The sequence below is a fragment of the Adiantum capillus-veneris genome, chromosome 2, assembly GCF_014529385.1.
Source record: "Adiantum capillus-veneris isolate H3 chromosome 2, ASM1452938v2, whole genome shotgun sequence".
NCBI lineage: Eukaryota > Viridiplantae > Streptophyta > Polypodiopsida > Polypodiales > Pteridaceae > Adiantum > Adiantum capillus-veneris.
In genome coordinates this window covers 138,527,981-138,551,598 of record NC_140932.1, presented here as the reverse complement: position 1 = coordinate 138,551,598, position 23,618 = coordinate 138,527,981, and the positions used below count along the sequence as shown (strand labels likewise).

The window sequence follows — 23,618 nt, the reverse complement described above, 5'->3', positions numbered from 1 at the left end:
AAAGCCGGAGGCCGGGACCAAGGAAAAGGAGATAGATCCAATTCAGCAAAAGAAAAACGATTATGAGGATCTGGTAGCGATAGGTTACACTGAAGAAGAGGCCCTTGAGGCAGTCTATGGGATCCACCTACAAAAACAAGATGATCAGAGAAGGACAGAGGAAAAAATAAAGAGTACAAAAGAGACTGAAGAGAAACTGGACGAGCAGAACGTACTAGAAGAACAAAAGCCAGTGGAGGTGGTGGCCAAAAAAGCTTTAGAGTTGACAGATGAAGATGAAAAAGACATGCACATGGTGCATGAACTGCTCAACAAGATCAAAGAAAGATCCAAGGTAAAGAAAGTGGAGATTGAGACAGCCAAACAAAGGGAAGCCGAGTTGCAAAGGAAATTAGAGGATGCTATGACTGAATCTGAAAGTCATAAAGCATCACTCTACGATGCGGAAAACGAGAGAGACGGCTTGATACTCCAGCTAGCCGAGGCTTCAAGAGAAGTAACAAGTGCACAGGAAGCAAGGGAGCGGATGGAAGACGACTTGGAGGCGGCTAAAGATGAGCTCATTGAGCTAAGGGAAAGAGTCGAGCTCCAAGAAAGAACAATCACTAGACTCAGGACTACCCCTAGAGCTAGCAGAGCAGGAACCGAACAAGAGGGAGCTCTTGTACCAGCTCTGGAAGACCAGGTCCGAAGCTTACAAAGAGAGCTAAGATTAGAGCAAGTGCAAAGGTTGCACATGGCGGAGGGATCATTGGCAGCAGAGGAGAGGCTCACTTTAGAAAATCAAACACTAAGAACAGAGAATGAGACCCTCCGCAAACAGCTCCAAGATCTACAAGAGCAACAAAGAAGAGAGACAGAGACACCACAAGAAGGATCAGGTGGAGCAGCCATAGAGCTACCAGAAACTGGAGAGGCAACCACAATTGAAGATCCAGCCCCAATTCAAGAGGTGGCCTCAACTTCAGGAATCTCTGAAGAAGAAGAACAAAGGCTCCATGACCAAATAGAAAAGTCAACAGAGGAGAGTGCCAAGGCGGAAATGGAATGGGAGAGGAGACTCCTAATCTCCATTAGACTTCAGGGATTAGACACAAAAGTGCTCCATGAAGAGTGGATGCAACCCAACCTGCCTTTCCCTTTGATGAAGTTTGAAGTGATAAAAACGAAAAAGAGAATAGAGGAGGAGCAGTATGTCGCTCTTTACGAAGGCGACATCACAAAAGAGGAACAATCAAAGAAGATTGTAGATTCGCAGCCTAGATGGAGGAAAGGTTGGCTGAACAAATACCCAGCCTACCTCATCTACTTGGTAGAGGCACCAAAGGAGATTCGGGAGGATGCAACCTTCTGCCCGGTGCCAAGAGTCAGAAGCTGGAAAGAGCATGGCAGGATTGCAGAAAAGAAGCCAAATTGGCTTAATTACCCCAGGATGCCAGGACCAAAGGCAGGAGAGAGAATAGGTAAAGCCTACATGATGAAAACCCTAACGGACACCATCAAGCTCTTTACTGGCTCTCCTGACCTTTCGTGTCAGATGCTCAAGAAAATTTGCAGGACTCTCTTAGCCTGCATTGAAGTGTTCGCGCCAGATAAAGCCACGACCTCGAGTCTACTATCGACGGCCGACACAGTGACTGATATGATGTATGACCTTTCATTGCAGCCTTCTCCAAAAGTGTTGCACCTCCTATACCAGAGGATTATGTTTTTGCCTAGCTTCCACATGCAAACATTCGAAGAAGCTTTCTACACCGGCTTTTTCACCCACGAAAGCAAAATATTCGGCCCAACCTTGACCATCGGCAACCTGCGATACGAATCACATTTGTGGATGCTCAAGACGACAGGACTTTATTGACCAAGCATAAAGGTCATGTCAGGGACGACATGAACGCGGAGGGGGAGAGTGTTGAGCCAGAAGAGGATCACACCTACATTTTTGCTCACACTCATCATTTTTGTAACCATTGATTGTAATAAATGTCTTTCCGACATTGATTTTGAATTGAGCCATTCATTAAGTAACGGGACTCAATTGAGTTTCCAGCTTGTAATCCCGAAGTAATTTCACTTGCTGATGTAATTAGTTAGAGATGTTCTCACCTCCAAGGCTGAGGTATATAAGCCAAAGTTTTTGTAACCTAAGGAGATTCAGTTTTTAATCAAAGTGAGTTTTTGAGCGCCGTGACTGTGTCTGAGAGAGAGAGAGAGAGAGAGAGAGAGAGAGAGAGAGAGAGAGAGAGAGAGAGAGTCTTATCTACTTGCTACGCGAGCTACAGAGCCGCCATTTGAGAAGCGACACCGCCATTGTGTTAGCAACGGCGAGAGCTACGCACTGATACCAAGAGTGCGCGCTATCGGCTTCTATGTCTGGTAAGTTCCTACGAGCTTCGGTGTGAGTTTTCTTCCAACTCGTGTGTCGGAATAGAGCGTGCAGCATATCTATAGAACCACAACGAGTAGAGCTACGCATTCGTACCATCGGGGTCAAGTTTTGATCACCTGTATTTTTCGGCCTGTCTTCATACGCGTTTATCGCACGGAGTGGTTATAGGTTAATTTTGCAGTTCAAGTCTTTAGGGTGTTGTTCTTACCTAGTGTATAGACTTCCCCTTGAGTTTGAAATCGATTCAATGATTCTAGATCCTGTTTCGTATAGCATTCGTTCGTAGTAAGGATTTCAGTCACTTGCGTATTTTAGAACTTAGATTTGATTTCCTTAGTAGTGATTGTCTTTAGAAGGTCGAGTAGGTGATTTGACACCCACCTAGTTGTTTCCATGCGCCTGCGGGTCAAGCTTCGTCCTCGTCTGACAAATTCTGTTGTTGGTTGAGTTCTCGCTATTTAGCTTCCGCTAGCGGCGTAACCGCCTTAACAATCTACTAGTGATGTTCCTACCACTAGTAGTGCTCTAAAGAGAGCAGATTGTAGCACTCAAGCAAGTGGGAGTAGGCAATGCAATCAGAACATAACTTGGTTATGGCATATGAGACGTGGAAACTGATCAAGTTGCCAAAGGGAAAACAAGCCTTGCCTTGTAAATGGATGTATAAGAAGAAATACATGGTAGAAGATCTTAAGCCTAAGTATAAGGCTAGATTGGTTGTTAAGGGATTCAAGCACAAGAAATGTGTGGACTTTGATGAGATTTTCTCTGTAGTAGCCAAGATGACTACATTGTGTCTTGTGTTTGGATTAGTAGCTGCTAAGAACACGGAGCTTGTCTAGATGGATGTGAAGATGACTTTCCTTCATGAGGATCTTGAAGAAGATGTCTACTTGAAAAATCCAAAGGGTTTTGAGATTGAACCTGAAAAGCCAACGAGGGCAAAACTAGTGTGTAGATTGCATAATGCATTGTATGGCATAAAGAAAGGTGAAAGGTAGTGGTAACAAAAATTTGATAAGTACATGCATTCCCAAGGTTATGTGCAGAGCCAAGAAGATCACTGCTTTATACTCAAAAGTTGATCGATGGTTCACTTATCATCTTGATACTTTATGTTATATGATCATTTTGCTGGGAATTGTAAAGATGAGATTGTCATCTTGAAGAAGTCACTTAGCACATAGTTTGCTATGAAGGATTTGGAAGATGCAAGTCACTTTCTTGGTATGTGTATCAAGAGGTATAGAAAACATGGAATACTTGATTCATCTCTGGAAATGTATATCCACAAGGTCTTGCAATGTTTTAATATACAGGAGGGAAGAGTAACCCAATGCAGACATATGCAAAACCTAGCAAGAATGATGCTCCCAAATTTGATGCAGAGAAAGAAAAAATGGCCAAGGTACCATATTCTTCAGCAATAGGTAGTCTTATGTATGCCATGGTAGCAGCAAGACAAAACATTGCATTTGCAATGGGAATGGTAAGCAAATTTATGATTGGCAAATCCTCGTAGGAAGCACTCAGAAGCAGTGAAGCAAGCAAGTGCTTAAGGGTACACCAAGCAAGTGCTTAAGGGTACATCACGCAAGGGCACATTATGAGATATCTTAAGGGTACAGCAAGCAAGTGCTTATGCTTTGGGAATAGTGATGCATCCATAGTGGGTACACGGATGTGAACTATGCAGGTTGAGTGGATAGTGAAAGATCCACCTCTCACTATGTTATCCTCTTTCTTGAATCACTCATGTCATGGATATCATGTCCTCATAATTTCACTTTGTCTTTGACCATAGAGGCAGAGTATGTTTCAATTTCTTATGCTAGCAAGGAAGTTGTATGGTTAGCTAGTTTAGTGGGAGACCTTAGACTCCAATGGTGCATTGTGATACTTGGAGTGCTATTGCCTTAGCAAAGAACCCCTTGTTTCACTACAAATTGAAACACATAGAGGTCAGGTATCATGTGATACAGGACATAATGGCTTGCAAGCACATTGAGATAGTCAAGGTCCATATGGATGACAACCCTACACATGCTCTCACAAAGAGCCTAGCCATAGAGAGATTTTCACATTGCACTGAGATTATGGGTGTAGGGTGAAGCCACTAGAATGTTGCACGATTGTACACGTTGTACATACAGAGGCCACTTGTGCCACATTGGCCTCAAGTGGGAGATTGTTGGGGTTCATGCCAACTAGCCACCCACGCACTAAGTTACTAACCCATCCCTAACCTTATCTTTTATTCCTAATAGAATAAGGATCTGTGATATCCTTATCCTCACTCTCTGCATCTGCTCTTCTTCTCCCTTGCATTTCGCATTCATCGTGCACTCTACAATATCTCCTTTATTAGGTTTGGAATGGCCACAACTTGATTTATGGTTGGTATCATCTTTGAAGCAAATGATGGTATTAGATGTCCAAAACTCCTTGAAATATATACTAAAGTTTTTAGATATGTGGGTTTAAGTTGGTGTTTTTAGTTCATTGTTTTGTGCATATATTTCAAGATCTTGCATTTTTGGAGACTGCCACTATGTTTGTATGCTGGGATGTGCAATAGGAAATTTTTTGGTTTTCTGGAGGGCATGCACAATGGACATAGGTATCATTGTAGAGAGATACCATCAGAGGTTGGGATGTTCTATTCAAAATTTTGCACCTCTTTGTACATACAATTAAGGATGATCGTTGGATGTGCAAGCTTGGGGTGTGGATTCCCTTACACTGTGCTCCGGGAGCTATTGCTCCCTTTAAAATTATGAGTTGTCCAATGATGTTTTGAAAGTTGTCCAAGTAAACAAGCATTGGACTCTCAGTAATGTGCAAGAACATTTAGCCATCATGGGCTTTCATCTCTAAGGTCACAAGGTGAGGATGTTTTTTGATCCTACAAATTCTTTTGCTCATTGGCTCACTTTATACTGAATGTTCACAATGTTTCCCCCTTCTAATCGACATACCAATCGGCACATTTTGTTATTATAATACGATTTTTCATTTAGTTGTAGTTGTCTTGTATAATTTTTTTTTTATATTTTAGTATAATTTATCAAAATCCTGGCATCAGTATGAAATTCCATTACAGTTGTGTGATTTGGCTAGCTACTTTAAAATGGTAATTTTTTATTTCATTTTTAGAAATTTGGCCCATTTTTAAAAAAAGGCCTACTATAAAAGGGGGGCTCAATAACTCATTTTCACAACCCTTGAGCTCCTCCACTGACTTCTTGCACTCAAACGAAACATGGATGCATCCATAGTCTCTTCTGTTGTGCCTCTCTACCCTCATCAACCCCTCTATCACGCTTTACGCTCTTCATTGAGGCCCTAACAAATACAAGGGAAAGATAGAGTTGTACACACTTCTCACTCGTCTCCCCGACCTTCCACCATAATTGAGCTCCAGAGCAACGCATTTGTAGAGATTGTTGCATTCATGGAGGAGCACATCATCAAATACTCATTTTTATCTCACCACATACAAGGATCTAGGTGCCTTAAGGCCTATCAAGTTACATCCACCAAGGATATTTCCCGTTGTCAAAGTGGTTGAGATGGTTTTAGACAATTGCCATGACGCTGGCCATTTTCTTGCAATGAGCAAGCTAAAGGGGTGTTGGTGCTAAGAAGCGCACCTTCATTTTCCTTGTCACATCAAGGAACCCAATTTGGAGGAGGAGAGATTTCCACACCTGCACATTGGCACCTTTGTCAAGGATGGCAAGGAGCCGCATCGTGTCCCCATGAACCCTATGGCTGAGGACCGTGCACTTTTGCTTTACCCCAGGGAACTTGAGAAGGTGGTGCAAAAACCACTGGGTGTGGCTACAACTAGCACCACTCCCAAGGAAGTGCCTCTCTTGAATAAGACCATCCCATAAGTAGAGATCATCCACTTGTCAATGATAGTATTGCATGGGGAGGATTTTTTTTTTTTCATCACTTAGAGAAGGCATTTGGCCTACACATGGATGAGTTCCTAAATGTGTTGTGCACCAACGCTAAGTTTCCCCTCGTCTCCACTCCATATGCCCATGAGACCAATGTCCTACCCCTCGACGACTCCATCACTGAAACTATTGCATTTGTTTTCAGGAGGTTTTGGTAGTAGAGAAATTGGATGTGATAGAGGAGGATTTTCAAGCCACACAATCCAAGGTTGTTGTTTCAAGGAAGCTTATGTAGTGTTGTCCCTCCCTCTTATGAGCCCAGGATTGTGGAAGCATAGAATGGATGGGTGGCACGTGGACGTTGTTGAACCACAATTCTCCCTTGCACACGACATTGGAAAACTGCCCTCTGGCAATGTTTCCATTTTCCACAATGATTTCACTCCCCAGGCCACTTCATGAGGTGGTCATTGAAGGCCTTAAGGTTTTGTGCCTTGGCACCATTCCCCAAACAACCCATGTCATGTTCTTAGTGCATAGATCCCTAGCATCTACTACTGGTAGGCCAGGCTTCCATGTCAAGGGCTAGCCCAAATAGGAACACATGTCTCTATTGGATCTGTAGATCCCTGGTTGGTACAAGGGGAGGCAAATCATCCAAACAAAGGGCCTATTTAATTGATTTTCTCGGCCTTATGGCCACCCTTTTTTTGCCCCAAAGGACATCCTCTAGCCCTTTCAAGACCAAAAGAGAATGGAAATTGTCAAAATTAATGTGTTCCCCCTTCCCTTTGCCCCATCTCAAGATCAGTAACCCAAATCTTGTGCAAGAAGATAAGGAAAAGACAAGATTGAACCTACAAACATTAAGAAATTAAACAACTAGGGTAAAACCTCCAATACAAGCACACCCCCTTAATAAGGAATAGCGAGGCTCAATTATAAAGACGATGTGTAGACTAGTGAAAGGACAAGCAAGCATCTGTAGCTAGTAGCTCATTTAACATGAAACTCTTTGACGTCCATCCGATCAAACATCAAGTCTTGCTGGCCACCAATCCCGATTTACCCCTGGGGTAGGTCCTACTTTACCCTTGACGTTTTGTTACACGGCATTTTTAAAAACCTACAAGCATTTTGGGTATGCTCCATCGAAGCACGCGACAACATTCATGCAAATTTTTGAAGCTCTGTGCTACTAACTGTGCCCTTCAGGGCCATGAAACGAGCCACCCTCAGCTCTAATTAGAGGCCCGCAACTTCACTATGCTTAAGTTGGGGGTTTTACCCTAGAATGAATTTGAACATTAAGAAGATAGAAAATTGATTCCTTTGCATTAATCATTTGAGATACAAAAGAGAAAAAAAATTCATTCCATTTGGTTAATTAAAAAGTGGGGAGGTTAATACAAAAAGATATTTTGCACTTCATCCAATGGTCAAAGTCTCGCCAAATGACATGCGAGGTTCATATCCTTGGGTTGTATTTTCACTCTCTTCGCATGTATTACACAGAGGTTTTTGTTCTCAAGCGCAAAGATTATGTGTGCCTTGATAGATTCTTGAACGGCCTTTACCACCATGGCCTATGTTCTAAGTTGTAGTGCACATTATACGGTGTACATATAATACACCTTAGATAGGTGTATTATACAACACCCTTGATTATCCAACCGTATTATACGGTGCCACATCAATAAAATCAGTGTTTTCATGTAATTTCATGGAATTTCGATCGAAATATATTTTGATCGAACTAATGTTTTGAATCAAAATAATAGATATAATTAACTAAACTTTGCGGACTTCGTTTTCATTCTAGGTGGGCACTCTCTTGAAAGCAATGCCTAGCTCACCTAAATAGATGAGCTCTAAAGTACCCCAAAAATAAAACAAAAATAAAACAAAAAAAAAACCTCGTGATTTATTAATTAGAAAGTGAAATAGATAGTTAATATAGAAAGATAGATAATTAAATATCGTAATTAAGATTCAGCGTAGTTAAATTCTAGATTAGTGAAATTTAGAATTTACTTGCTTTGTGTAGAGTTTATCTCACACTTAAAAGTAAATTAGGTAAAGTAGTTAGTGATTGCTTGCTTTATATAGAGAAAACTCACACTTGGAAATGATTTAGGGTAGCTAAAGTTCGTAGTTACTTGACTTGTGTTGAGTTATGCTCACATCTGGAAGTAACTTATGCTAGATTTATCTAGTGGTTGTCTGCCATGTCGAGTAATACTTGCACTGGAGGGCAATCTAGGTATGTTAAATAGAAATCTCTTGGCTTGTGTAGAGGTATTCTCATACCTGGAAGAGTTTTAGGTAGGACAAGCAGTGATTACCTGCCATGTGTAGAGATTGACTTGCACTAAGAGGTCATCTAGGTAGGTTATTTAAAGATAACGTGCTATGTGCATAGAGTTTACTCACACTTGGAGGTCATGTAGGTAGATTATTTAAAGATAACTTGCTATGTGTAGAGTTTACTCGTTATCTAAGCAAATTAGGTGTTTCTCTTCATGTGAAGAGAGAGAGAGAGAGAGAGAGAGAGAGAGAGAGAGAGAGAGAGAGAGAGAGAGAGAGAGAGAGAGAGAGAGAGAGAGAGAAGTACATGGTGCTTGTGTTTGATGCTTCGGATGAGCCATAATGTTATTTTTTGACTTGAAAATCAATATTTAATGCTTATTGTAAATGGAATGTGTCAAACTGTAAGTGATCTCTTCCCCTCTCTCCATCTCCCCCAAAGGAGAGAGAGAGAGAGAGAGAGAGAGAGAGAGAGAGAGACCGTGTAAATTGTAACAACACATCATACTAATTCATTCTAACAAAAAGAGGTTCAAGTTACAAAAAAAAATGTTAATGAATGTATGACTAATTTAGGTCATGGGTTGAACCTCTCATAAAATCAGATAGGTGAAACTCATTTGTGGGCAATGATCCGTTTGGACCAGCATCGCATATCTCTTCTTCGTTTGTAGGTCCATACTTTGCCTCATACCATGCCAACTTCCTTTCTAGCTCCCTTATTAGTGTGTACCATAGCCAGGCTTGCCATGTCCACCCTTTTGAGTCACGAGGTGCTCAAGGAGCATCTCCTGAGGGAGATATGTATTTCTTTTGTTGTGAGAAGGTTCTTCTTGGTTTACCTCCGGAGCTTGAAGCTTTTCTATTGGGTATCCTTTACCGACACCTATTGTAGTAGGACGATCATTCCAATCTACTTTGAGTCCCAACACATAGTAACAATAGCATTGCTGCACAAAGCAGATTGCCACATGATTGTTGCTGCGAGGTGACTTGTATCCATGTATGAATCTAGAGAGCATATGTTTCGCAGGAACGGTGTGGTGCAAGTCAAAAACCTTTAAGGGGGGAGATCCCTTAGCATTGTTGTTGACCCTAAAAATCATATTGCACACAAAATCATTGAGACACAAATGTCTACATTGCTTGTAGGGAAATTGCTCTCCAAAAATCTCTAATTGGTCCTCTTGGGATGCAGCCAAAGCCGTAAGATCGACACTTGCAACCCAGATTTCCTCCTCTATATAAATCTATTGTGTTAGTTTATGGTTGAGTAATGGGTCAAGAGGTGGATTCTCAGTAAGGGAAAATATGTTCTCTTTATTTTGAGGTTGGTTCTCTTTATTTGGGACAACATCCACCATATGTACCTTACAACAAGATAAGAGTTAAGACCCACATCTTCTTGCAAAGAGACATGATTATAAATACCCAGCTTGAAATAAGTTAAAGACCCAACTTGAAATAGTTTAAAAACTAAACTTGAAATAACGTTGCACACTACCAAAGCCACAAAATATTGTTTCCTTGTTTAATCATCAATAGGCCGCAAGCTAGAATTAAGTACAATAGTATAGCCGACATTATGGGGTCCATTCAAACAAAGTCTCAAATCCTATATTTTACGCCTGTTTAAGGGATTTTTGAATTTTTCATGGATAGGGTGCTTGTTTACATTTCAGGAAAACTCTCGCATGGGGGCCTAAGAAAGTTCAAGCGTACATGCAATCGAACGTTTAAGGATGTAGGATAGGCTAATTACATTAGAGGCTTTTATAAAAGAAGGTGGGTTTGTGCTAATGTTTTTGGGAGCCACCCATGGATAATCTCGCTCAAACTGAGCTTTGGTTTCAAGGTTGAGGTTTGGGAGCTTTGGAAAAGTTTGTAGAGTGTTTGAGGTTGTACTTTGTCACTAGTTTGCAGACTAGGCATACACTCCTTGCTTGCCAAAATACAGTAGAAAATTCCTTGTATGCAAGTCGTTGTGAATGAGGTTGTGGCTATGCAAGAACTTCCTTGTCTACAGAAGACCGTTGCAGATTGGTAGAATGTTGTCTACGACTGATGTACAGTCCCAGACATGTGTTGAAACTCTCTAATAGCATGTCAACTTCCATCATCATAGCAAGCTTGGATCCACTGCTTCAAGATGGCCTCCATTCCAAATTTTGAAGATAAGCATCAACCTTTTGCTATGTAGTACAAGGGCGCGGGCTAGATCATGCCATGGTGTTGCAATATGGTGGTTTTTGCTTCTTCTAGCATTATCTGTAAAATTGGTTTGCTTCGTGAGTGGTCCTTGAAGATCTTTGCCACATAGACTGGATCTTTGAAAAGAAGATGGGCCACTGAGACTTGCTTTACATTTGCATACCGGTCTTGACCAAGTTGGAGAGTTCACCAAGCAAGTGCAAGACAGGAGGGCACGTAGTCTCATCCAAAGTTACAACCTCCAAAGGTTGCACTAAGGTCTGAACGACTGGTGAAGTAGCTACTCCTCTTCAGTCCGGGGGCATTTAGAAGGGCCTTCTCCTTTATCTTTTCTCTTCAAGTCTCAACGTAGTTGTGAAACAAGTTGTATCCGCTCTTTGATTCGTGGCTTAGCCTTGATATTTAGTTGAACCACACTCTCAAGACTTCTTAGGACTTGTCCAAACAGCTGCCTTCATTCTATTGTGCATAACATCGTTCATGTAAGTAGCCGGGTCAAATGCTGAGAAAAACTCAACACTCAACCTCGCAAAATAGTGCTCCACAAGCTCAGCCACACAAAATCATTGAACTTTGACTGAGTGGATCGCAGGCACGATAAATATGATACTCCGAAGCAAGATGGAGGTATAGATCAAGAGCATCACAAATGATCTTGTGCTACTCACATAATATATTTATCTCTACCATGGGTAAAAACGTACTAAAGAAGAATCATCGGATAAAATAGATGCAAAAAATATATAGCTTTGATAATATGGCTATAAGTACATAAATAAAACAACGGATAATGATGGAACATTCTTATTCTCAATTATAAAACGACGATAGCCCTCCCTTCGATGCAACACAGTGGTTAGCAATAGCCAAGGACGAGCAAGTATTTGACCTATAACCCCTATGAGACCGTGTAATGTGACGTGGTGGGCACCAACAGCCAGAGAACACAAATCTATTAAACCTAAACCCCCCTGCAGCACGACTAAGTGGTCAGCAATAGCTACGGAAGATGAATCTAGAACACCCTAAGCCACTCCCTATAGTGTGACACGAAGGTCAACAACAAGTTAGAATGAGGAATTTAGAAAATCCTAAGCAAATTTCAACAGTGCAACACAAAGGTCAGCAACAACCAGGGACGAGAAATCTATTAGACTTAACCCCTCCATGCAATACGACGTGGTGGTTAGCATACTTAAAGCTTGAGAGAGAAAGGAAATTACCTGCTAACTAAAGAAGAGGTGCGTGCATGAGGAGGGACTACGAGGGAGAGAAGAGCAAGGAGAGCTAGGAGGTAGGAGGTAGCAGGTAGTACGTAGGAGAGTCAAGAGGTAGATGCATGTGACAAATGGAATGAATTGTCGCCTACACCTCCACCTGTATATATTAAAGCATTAGCTTGATCGAGATATACTTCGATCCAAAATATATTTCGATTGAAATACTATTTATATAGGTATACGTATATAATACATATATATAGTGTATAAAACTGGATTATACGTACAATTTCATAGATCTAACTTAACCTACATTTGATCTTGATTTCCATAACTTTGAATTATTTCCTTCATCATGCAAGCAAAAGGGGTTCACTGAATGAGAAATTCCGTCATCTCTTGATAGAGTCGGATTTTTGCAAAAGGTCCTTGTAACCTTGTAATGCCACTGGGGGTATTGAGGGGGGCACTTTCACATTGTGTGGTGAGCAACGCTTAGGTTTTTTTAATAACTTTGATTCACAACGACTTAACATGCTTTGTCGCCTTCACTAGCTCCTCCTCACCCCTTGCCTCTCCCTCCGGATCTTAGTGTGTGGATAGAGCTCCCATCCCACATGGCATTGTTTCATTCACCACTGGCACTCAGTGCATGTGTACTATATATGCACGTTACCATGGAGGCTCCATCTCTAATTCATTGCTCTGCACAACTCGCTATCTCTTCGACCCTTTTTCTTGTGCTTAGTGACGTGATGGCTCATCAAAATGTGTGTCGATTCTTAATCCCTTGTTGGGCTCTGCACTTCTTTTTCTCCTGGCTTGTGTTGTAACCACGATGAGCCCTTTCCTTGACTATTGTGCCCAGAAGTAGACAAGAAGTGCATTGAACGTCACCACAAAAACAAAGAAAGAATTTAAGGATGGAAGTCAAAGTATTAATTTCAATATGTTTTCTAGGTTTAGAGTTTATTGGCATTAAGTCCACCTCAACCCTTGCCACACCTATGTTGGTGCCATGCTGCATGGTTGGCGGGGCCTTGTGGCATTACCCACTTGCTGCTTGATTCTTAACCATGCAATTTTTCCACTTCTCTCACAATCTTGGATTGTCGCGCATGCTTCATGGTGAGCTTATTCTCCATACCCCAATCTTAAGACATTACCATAAATTTGGCATGCATTGTTAAAATCCCACCATAAATTAGATGCCAACTATCAAACATTTCCTTTGTGTTACATACATAGTTCGCTTTTGTTTGCATGAATTGTCATGCATATCTTGCTTCTTTTGGGCATCTCTCAATCAAAGCGTTCTAAGAGACAATAGTGCACAAAGAGCACTTTCTACAAAGGACACTTTGAATCTAGCAACCGGCCATGCACCTTGCATACATTTTTACGAGAGTATTACCCTAAATACCATGACGCTCTGATAACCCTTAAGGCTAAAATCTCATCATGGGTTACCTTTGCCTTGTTGATGGCTCAAGTCAAAAAACATAGGCTTTGTGAAAGAACCCATGGGCACCTTAATTTGCAAGAAATCTTTTGTGATACATCAAAACATCTAACACCTTGCTGGCCTCTCTCCTTTTGGGCGCATGCTACAATCAAAGCATTCGAATAGACGATATGCAAGAATCAAGCTTCTCAAGGATACCTTGCACATAGCAATAAGCACCACCCAACACAACATAATTAACCCCCTACATCACAATCCAAGCATGGATTTGCTTTCGTTCATGTGTCTTCAATAACAACATAGGCTTTGAGGCTGCACACATAGGTCACTTCATTTGCAAGGATGCTTTTTTTGCTACACTTTTTTGAAACCAAGAGATTGTTGTCCTTGCTCGATTTGTGCATATCCAACAATTAGAGCATCTTAGAAGATACCATTCATGAGAAAAGTGCTTCTCTAGGATACTTTGTGTGTGGCAAGCAATGAGCACTACACTTGGTATACATATCCATCTGCACTCTGTATAGCAATACAATGCAAGAACCCCCATCTAGAATCTGCACTATGGATAGCAATAGAATGCAAGAACCCCCATCTAGAATCATCAAGGGTCCAAGCAAAACACTCACAATGAGGACGTACAAACTATCTCATTTGCGAATATGCTCATTCACAACATCCATTCACAACATTTAACATCTTGTTCTTGCTTGATTGAGTATTTGTTAGTAAAGCATTCTAGAAGACAATAGTGTAAGAAAACCATCTCTAGGCATTCGTGATCATCACGCTCCGAAAAAAATTCATAAGAACTACCACATAACATCATGATGCAAGACCCTACATCATAGTGGATGTGTTTATTGTCAATGGCTCCAAATCCTTGCAAAGTGCAACACATACAATTTGTTGCATACAACTTTGGCCATTAGTTTCTTTGTACATAATTCTCAAAAAATTCATGTCGATAACAATCATGGCGCACCCAAATACATGTAATCATGCAAGCTTTAGACCCTTGGTATGACCCACACAATAATGTAGACATTAACTCCACACAATGATGTCACCATAAGCTCCTCTTTGCATAGTTATGACTAATAGTACACCACAACACTCATGATAATAGTGCCAAACAATGGGTGAGTTGTTATTGCCATGGATAGAAAAACTTGTGATGATAATGAGGATGTAGGGTAGGCCTACATTCCTACCCACTATAGATACCCTCAATTATTATGCTTATGTTCCCCAAACATTTTACTAGTCACACATGGATGTGACCTTTAGGTCTCATACGTCATTTTGGCCTTTTGAAAATGTCGATATTTCATCCATTTCTTTCTCTTGAATACTCCTACATACTCTGAAGTCACCCCCTCCCGGCTCCACCCCCCCCCCCCCCCCCCCCCCCCTCTCTCTCTCTCTCTCTCTCTCTCTCTCTCTCTCTCTCTCTCTCTGTGATGATCGAACTTCTCTATTTTAATCCTCCATAGCTCCATAGTCACCATATCATCTATCTTTTTGTTGAAATGTTTGTTATAATTACTACGCTGGTGCGAAGCTTCACATTGGCTTAGCATCACATAATGCATCATCTCAAAACATATGTAAGCCCACCAAAAAAAAAAAAAATCATTATTGAGAGCCTCTTTATAGGAGATACCACACGATACAATCTATCGAAGTGCATGCATGAGGCTTTGCCCCAACAAGTCCCATAAGCATAAGACTACCCTGCTCGAGAGAATATTTGTAAATGTCCACATCTAAGGAGCCTTTCTTGTTGTCTGTGGTCCTTGGCAGTGTAGGTGGCAACATCAACAATTACACTAGGAGCCTTTCTTGTTGTCCGTGGTCCTTGGCAGTGTAGGTGGCAACATCAACAATTACACTGCTCAGACCCTTTGCAACCAGTCACACTGTCACCTTCACAGGTGCCCAGCCCAATTGCTTTGAACAACGATTTGAGCTAGCAAATCCTCCGATCAGAACCACAACAGATAAGAAAAAAGGGCATATGTCGTAGGTACCATAATTTGAACTATTATGCCACCACAAATTCACCATCCAAGCCTTCCTGACTCAGTAACACTGATGTTTGGCAAACCTTTTTTAGTTTACATAAGGCCTCAATAAAACAATGAACCCTTCAGACAATTGTGGACCGTAAGTGGTTTTTTGTTTATGATTTTGCGGTGGTGTCTTCAGAGAACTCCCTTTTCAAGGAAATTCTTAAGATCCATATAACTGGCTCAAGGCTAAGCTGAGACGCTTTTCACGAATACTGCTTGGGAGCACTTGTGGACCGTCAATGGTTTTTTTATTATGATTTTGTGGCGGTGTCTTTAGAGAATACTAACAACTCAAGACGGATGCATGCATGCACCCAACCCAAACCCTGAAGATCCATACCAAGATGTAAGGGAGGATGTCAAAGTTGCCGTGTCCAAGGAAGTTGTAACGTGACTGTAACAAGAGAAGCAACTAAAACTATGTGTAACTTAAACCCAAAAAATAAATAAATGAATAAAGTCCTCATATTAGATTACAAATTTAGCACAAGGGATAACTTTCCCAAACTGATGTTTTCAGCTTGAATATCGCATAAAGGATAACTCGTCAAAAAACCATGCAGCAGCATGAAGAAACATATTCAACTTCCACAAGCTGTGTTTGGAAATGGAAATGGTCTGCCCTATAGTTTAGTCCTGTTTTTTATAGCACCTATGGTATATATTGTTATCCTTCTGATGCTTTTAATTTGCGTGATCGCTTATTGCTGGGTGGAGATGGTGGACCCTCTGAGAACCTTGCAGGAGCCTACAGACAGATGATCAAGATAAGCAACAACCATGAGCATGCCTGACCAAGTTGTGACTTTCACATTGTCATTATCTTACTAACCTTCCGCTTATGCTCTCGTTTTCCCGTCCTTTCACCTGCCAGACATCACATTGAACATCTCAGAGAGGAGAGAAATGAAATGTTATATTAACGTCTTCAAAAGGCCATATGAGACCAAAAGGTTACAACCATGTGTGACTCTAGAGAGAGAGAGAGAGAGAGAGAGAGACAGAGAGAGAGAGAGAGAGAGAGAGAGAGAGAGAGGCTTTGCCCTCTGCTGCGCTCAAAAGTTACTATGTCCCCGTTCGCCCTCTCCTCGATGTGAGCTGCCACACCACACGAATTGGAGTTCGATATTGAATATTCGTGTCTTCTGCAGCAGCCCCCTTTTCCCTCCTCTCTGTTAACCACTATGCTTCTCTGCCAAAGAACTAACACTAAAACACTAAGGGAATGAATCTGAAGCTGATTCGGAATTGAAACGAGATAGAGGGGAGGGGGGGCCGGGGGAGGGGGAGGGGGAGGGGGGGGGTTGGTGGGTTCAAATGAAATCTCTCATCGGTCGCTGTCGAATCTCATCAACATCCTCCATGGTCAGTACTCTAGTTGGGCGTCTTGCATGTCGAGCTAGAGTGATCTGTATCTTCTGTTGCAGTCTTCTTCGATGGTGGGAGACCCCTCGAGGTCGTGGGCGTCTGGATCTACCTAGCTCAATGGCTCGGTCAATCAATGTACCTCTAGCGTGGGTGGGCTCTGAGATCTGCTGTGATGACTGCTCCCCTGGCTGTATATATATATATATATATATATATATATATATATATATATAGAGAGAGAGAGAGAGAGAGAGAGAGAGAGAGAGAGAGAGAGAGAGAGAGAAATGAAATGAAATGAAATGTTATATTAACGTCTTCAAAAGGCCATAATGACCTGTGAGACCCGAAAGTTACAAAGTGGTGGATCTGATACAAACTCAGAGTAACAAAATAACCTAACAACAATACAAAAACAAAGATATATACTATGGGGTCCTAAGTTGGTTGATGTGAGCCAAGCAACAAACTAAGCAAAAAATGGGCGGCTTGTTGGGATAGCTGAATTACAAGAGATCTATCATCGGTCGTTGGCGAATCTCATCAATTTCCTCCATGGTTAGTAGTCTGACCGGGCGTCGTGCATGCCTGGCCAGCGTGCTCCGAATTTTCTGTCGTAGCCTCCGTCGATGCTGTGTAGTTCTTCGCAATCGTCGCGGGCGCTTGGATTTCCCCAATTCAATCGCTCGGTCACTCAGTGTGCCTCTGGTGTGAGACGAGGGGGAGCTCTGCTGTGGGAGTGGCTCTTGCGGCTGTCCCGTGTCTACTCTAAAAAAGTCTGTGATCCATCTTTGAGACTGGCTAGCCTCTCCATTCATCAGGCTATCTCTGTGTCTGCGCAGCTCGAGCAAGAACAAACCCAAACATCTCTGATCTTCGTATCCCATGACTCTTGAGAGTGGTCCAAAACCCTCTGTGAACAAGCAGTGGAATCGGCCTCGTATCTCGTAGTAGACGGGGCAGCGGCATGTATAGTGTAGCTCTGTCTCAGGTTCCATGTTACACAAGGGGCATGTCCTGTCTTCTGCTGGTACTCCGCTGTATCTCCCAGTTTCAATCCGCAACTGGTGAGAGGATGTGCGTAACTGGCCAATAGCACATCGTATCCCATGAGACAAGTGGGTATCCATGTATTTGGGTCTCGTCACAAAACCATCTTCCGTGAGGGAGAAGGTGGTCTCTGTAGAAAGCCATCTTCGTGCCCAATTCCTGTGCTGGTTGTATCCATGTCCTTCTGGTGTCTAGTTGGGTCAGGTCTTGGCGGATGAGCTTGGTGATCTCTGACTGTGTAAGAGTGAGAGATGGTGCATCCAATGAGTAATGGAATGGTGGAAGCCTGTCGATGCTGAACCCATGTGCCTGAAACCATGATGTCATCTCCCCATACCAGCATGTTGTATCTCCTTGTATGGCTAACTGTCGAGAGGATTCAAGTGCTATGCGAGCATATCTGTTTCTAGGAAGTTCCCATGTGCGGTTTATGAAGGAGACTGATATGGTGAGCGCCTCCACCACTAGTGGGGGGGGCGCTAGCTTTGCTCGGATAATGGCTCGCGGTATTGATGCCTTGGCTCTAATGAGCCGCGAGATCATAGAAACGAGAGGTCTCTCCATGTTCCCCCAACCGTCTGTGCGACCCGGCCTCCCGTGGTGATCCAGTGAAGGTCCCCATATCTCGGTTCCATAAAGCAATGCTGAAGCCACCAAGGTGTCAAAGAGCCAGAGCTTCGTCCGGGGCTCCTGAAACTGAACCTGCGAACACATCCTTTCCAATCTACCCAATGCTGCGTGGGCTCTAGTAAGTCTGGTCTCAGCTGCTCTTCTGAGTGAGAATGCAAGTCCGCTAAAAACCACTCCAAGGTAAGTGTAAGCGTCTGTGTACTCCACAGTCTCCTGGCCGTATGTGAATGTAGGTGCTGACCTCCTGATCCACTGTGGGGTGGTATTAAACCATAACCTTGGTTTTACCCAAGTTGACAGACAAACCACTTTCGTGGGCAAAGGTATGCAAAGCATCCAATTGACGTTGCATTCCCTTTGGGGATTCGGAGATCAACACTATGTCATCAGCATATAACAAAAGTGGAATCCATGTCCCTGCCAACTGAGCACCTTTATCTCCATCGGTGTCAATGTAGTCAGAAATCTCATCCACATACATACCGAAAAGAGTAGGAGAGAGTGGGCAACCCTGCTTCACCCCAATAGTGGAGTGAACCGGTGTAGAAAGTCCCTCCGGGGTGCGTACATGCCCTACTACTGATCTGTACAATGCCATGGTCCCCCAAATGAGTTCTGTGGGTACCCCCATTTCCTGTAGTCTGTGCATCAGTCTAGCTCTGGGTACTGTGTCGAAAGCTTTGCGGAAGTCCACAAAGCTACAATAGATCCGTCTCCCATGAGATCTGCCTTCCTCGATGATGGCCCTGAGTGTCAGGATATGGTCAAGAGTAAAGAAGCCTCTCCTGAATCCTGCCTGCCCAGTTGCACGTATTCCCTCCCTCTCTGCCCATCTACTCAGCTGTTGCTCAAGAATGGATGCATACAACCGTGCCAGTGTGTGCCCAATCATAATAGTGCGATAATTCCCAGGCTCCATGGGGTCTCCTGATTTGAAGATAGGTACGATCGTAGATAGGCTCCAAGTGTCCGGTAGGCCCTCACACATGGCACGGTTAAACATAACCGCTAGAAGCTCTACGAGTAGGTCTTTGGCATGCATGAAATGCACAGCAACTAGGCCGTCATGATCATATGCTCTCCGAGTCTTCATCCTGTCAATAGCTTTCTTCACTCAGCGGTGAAAAAGACACATGCGTGTGGGCATGGATCGGGGGGGGTCGGGGAGGGGCGGCTAGGTACATGTGGGTGAGACTGAAAGCAGAGACAGGCAAATACCTCTATCTAGCTATTTGCTACTTTCCCCCGAGTACATCAGTTTATGCATCACCAAGAGGACAGTCCCCTTTCTCTATTTTGGATGATGACATATGGGAGTTCTCTAGGGATGGTGACATTATCATCCTAAGGGACTTCAATGCTAGGACTGCCCATCACCAGGCAGTGTTTTATGATACTTCAGAGGAGATGCTAAGAGAGCTAGATGTAGCGGAGACGGGCCTTTCCAGATTATCACACGATGTGGAATATACTGACTATGGGCGACACCTGATAGACAAGGGCACTACACATGGATTGGCCATCTTGAACGGCCTACAGAGATTTCCTGCTACGGGAGGTTTTATATGCTTCCCACACAGACATGGAGCCAGCACTGTGGACTATGTCATGGCACAGCCGAATCTCATCTCTAGTATCCAAGATCTCACAGTTGGGCCCAGACCGGTCGGGGTGGCAGTGGATCATGCTCTGGTGTCGATGACCATCTCCTTCCAGTTCAGTGTAGCACACAGGCCACGAGTAGCGGCCTCCACTCGCTACACATTCACACGGGAGACGGATTCTGTTTACATGGACGGAATCTACATACGCCTATGCACTGAGGACCCGGGGCGACCTCTGGAGGAGCTAACTACTATACTGACACAAACATTACATGAGGCAGCAGCAGAAGCATATCCACACACCAAGCCTGAGCAGAGCCGCCGATCAGGGAGCATGCCTCAGAACAGCAGGTACGATGAGGAGTGCCGCCAGACTAGAGCCAAACTTCAGAAGGAGGTGCTGTTGGGGGACGTCACTCACAGACAGTCACAGATTGACTTCCGACGCCTGGTGCGGCGGAAGAAGAGGGCTTTTCTGGCTCGACTCGAGCAGGATCTATATCAGCTATTCTTGAGTCAGGACTCGCGTGAGGCGTGGCGGCTTTTTCATGAGCAGTCCCCCCCCCCCCCCCCCCCCCCCCCCTGCTATTTCCTCCGCAGAGACCAGGGGTCAGAGAGAGAGAGAGAGAGAAATGAAATGAAATGAAATGTTATATTAACGTCTTCAAAAGGCCAAAATGACCTATGAGACCAATCAGTTACAAAATAGTGAATCTAATACCATGTCTGGGTACAAAAGAACTAGAAAAGAACTAGAAGTGGAACAAAATACTACTACTACTACTACAATCTAAAACTACGTGGGTGTAGCAGCTGATACAATAGGTACCCGGTAAACTGGATGTAACAGTGTGTGAAACAAAGATGGAAGAAATGGTGAGGATCCATCCTCATCTGCACTCTGGATGTCGAGAGAGTATGGCTCGAATCTTCTGTTGTAGTCTCCGTCGATGCTGTGTAGCTCCTCTCCTCAGTCGCGGTCGTCTGTATCTCTGTAGCTCCAATGCTCGGTCGATGAGAGTGCCAGTAGTGGTCGAATGAGTGTGGGACGAGCTCTGCAGTGGTGGCTGCTCCTCTGGCTGTCCCCTATCTAGTGAAAAGAAATTTGTAATGTGTCTCTGGGACTGCCTCTCTCTAGCTCTCCCCAGTAAAGTGTCTCTATACCTGTGTAACTCAAGTAGATATAGTCCAAGACATCTCTGATCCTCATAACTCATGACCCTAGCTAGAGGACCAAAACCCTCTCTGAATAAGCAGTGGAAACGCCCCCGTATCTCATAGAACACTGTGCAATGACATATGTAGTGCAACTCTGTCTCTGGCTCTCTCTGGCATAATCGGCATATCCTGCTGTCTGCTGGTATCCCTCTGAATCTACTAGTCTCAATCTCGAGCTGATGTGAGGATGTGCGTATCTGACCAATGGCACAACGCAAACCATGAGACATATGTGTGTCCATGTAGCTGGGTCGAATCACAAACCCATCTCCTGTGAGGTGGAGAAGATGCTCTCTATAGAAAGCCATCTTCGTGCTCAACTCCTGAGGCGGCTCTATCCATGTCCTCCTGGTGTCGAGCTGGGTCAGGTCCTGACGAAGAGAGAGAGAGAGAGAGAGAGAGAGTCTAAGGAATTTTTCCAATAGTGGAGAAGTTCTTAAGAGTGTTTGTATTGAAGCCAAGGTTAGGAAATTTTGCTAAAACAAACTACAGAGGTAGGGTCCAACTTATGAGTGAAACTCTTTTGTTTCAGTCGTTTCACCTCCAGGCGTTTCAGTGACCAGGTGAAACGTTTCAGCCGTTTCCTGTTTCAAGGCCAGTGAAACGCGTTTCACGGTGCCGTGCGGGTTCAGTCTCTGAGCTATCCCCGATGGTGTGGCATCTGATCAGTCTAGGAAGCTCCACAGGTTGTGATTCTTCAGAGTATCTTGTGCGAGTCTTTGTCTCTTGGATTCCTAATACCTAGGTTTTTCCTCTCAGCTTTGTGATCCCTACAAACTACAGAGGTAGGGTCCAACTTATGAGTGAAACTCTTTTGTTTCAGTCGTTTCACCTCCAGGCGTTTCAGTGACCAGGTGAAACGTTTCAGCCGTTTCCTGTTTCAGGGCCAGTGAAACGCGTTTCACGGTGCCGTGCGGGTTCAGTCTCTGAGCTATCCCCGATGGTGTGGCATCTGATCAGTCTAGGAAGCTCCACAGGTTGTGATTCTTCAGAGTATCTTGTGCGAGTCTTTGTCTCTCGGATTCCGAATACCTAGGTTTTTCCTCTCAGCTTTGTGATCCCTGAAGATCTTAAGGGTTTTTTTGCCTATGGTTGTATCTTGAATTTTGGCTATGGGTGTGATTTGTTAATGCCACTTTAGCTTTATGTATTGTGAGTTCAAGCCCACCACTGTTAGAGAAGAAAAAACAAGAGGTTTTACCATCGTATAAACAATCCCAAGAGACCTCAAAGGTCTATCTGACAAGTCTCGAGCTCAAGAACTGTTATTGAAAAGGGAACTGGGATAACCAATCTACCACACTTGGGTGATAGAAAACTTATTCCAGTTTCCTCTTTCTTATTCTCACACTCACTCTCACGCGCGCGCATGCACACACGCGAGAGAGAGAGAGAGAGAGAGAGAGAGAGAGAGAGAGAGAGAGGCTACAGATGAATGAGATTCACCTGGAAAACTATCTGGATCACTTCCCACTCCTGTCCATAAGCGGTCCTGATCACCAGCACGAATCGACTTCTGCCAACGTACGGTCTTCAGAATTTAAGAGCTCCATACCCCAATGATCACCCAAAAACAAAAACAATCTTCCACACACACACACATATACAGGTCTACAAGCAGACGCCACACTTGCTTTTCAATTTGTGCGCAATGCAGCAGCTGGTCGAGCTCAATAATGAGAGGGCTAATTTTTCCTATTTGCATCTAGCCATGAATAAAAGTAACAAGTAATATATTTAACCTTGGGACAGATGGAGGCATAACATAAACACAAGGCACATTTTTAAGGCAGCCTTTCCATTGACAAATTGGAGCAATACTCTGGCCATTTCTTCGCGGTCAAAAGCTCACAGAACTCCTGCCAATGGGATAAAGAATTTAATGCTTACCTTAGGTGTGCTTGGAGTTGGTGGTATGTCAGCATAAGGATTATCCCTTAGCACAGAGACTTCAGCCCCTCTCCATTGCAACTGATCACAGCCCAACAATCAAAGTAAATGGGTCCTGCTGAAGATGACCACACACCCTACCTTACAGATTTCTGTGCATGCTTAGCCCTTGCCTGCTAACCAGCTCATAATTAAGTCACTTAGGAAAAGCCTAGGCAAAAATAGCACAGACTACCAGAAAAATCCGAATGCATCTGAATGGCAAACTAGTTAGAGAAAGCCCTGT

General features: G+C 43.4%; 1 protein-coding gene across 1 annotated transcript in view; it reads right to left on the bottom strand.

The window, feature by feature from the left end:
• Positions 1-16,000: 16,000 nt before the first annotated feature.
• Positions 16,001-23,618, bottom strand: part of LOC147463727 (myb-like transcription factor family protein) — a 57,690-nt gene continuing 50,072 nt past the window's right edge. Inside the window, exons 14-17 of the mRNA XM_086490482.1 lie at positions 23,333-23,413; positions 22,889-22,958; positions 16,408-16,442; positions 16,001-16,323 (exon numbers count right to left, since the gene is read on the bottom strand). Coding sequence (XP_086346608.1) covers positions 16,243-16,323; positions 16,408-16,442; positions 22,889-22,958; positions 23,333-23,413 — 267 coding nt within the window. The 3' untranslated portion in view covers positions 16,001-16,242. The remainder of the gene's footprint in view (positions 16,324-16,407; positions 16,443-22,888; positions 22,959-23,332; positions 23,414-23,618) is intronic.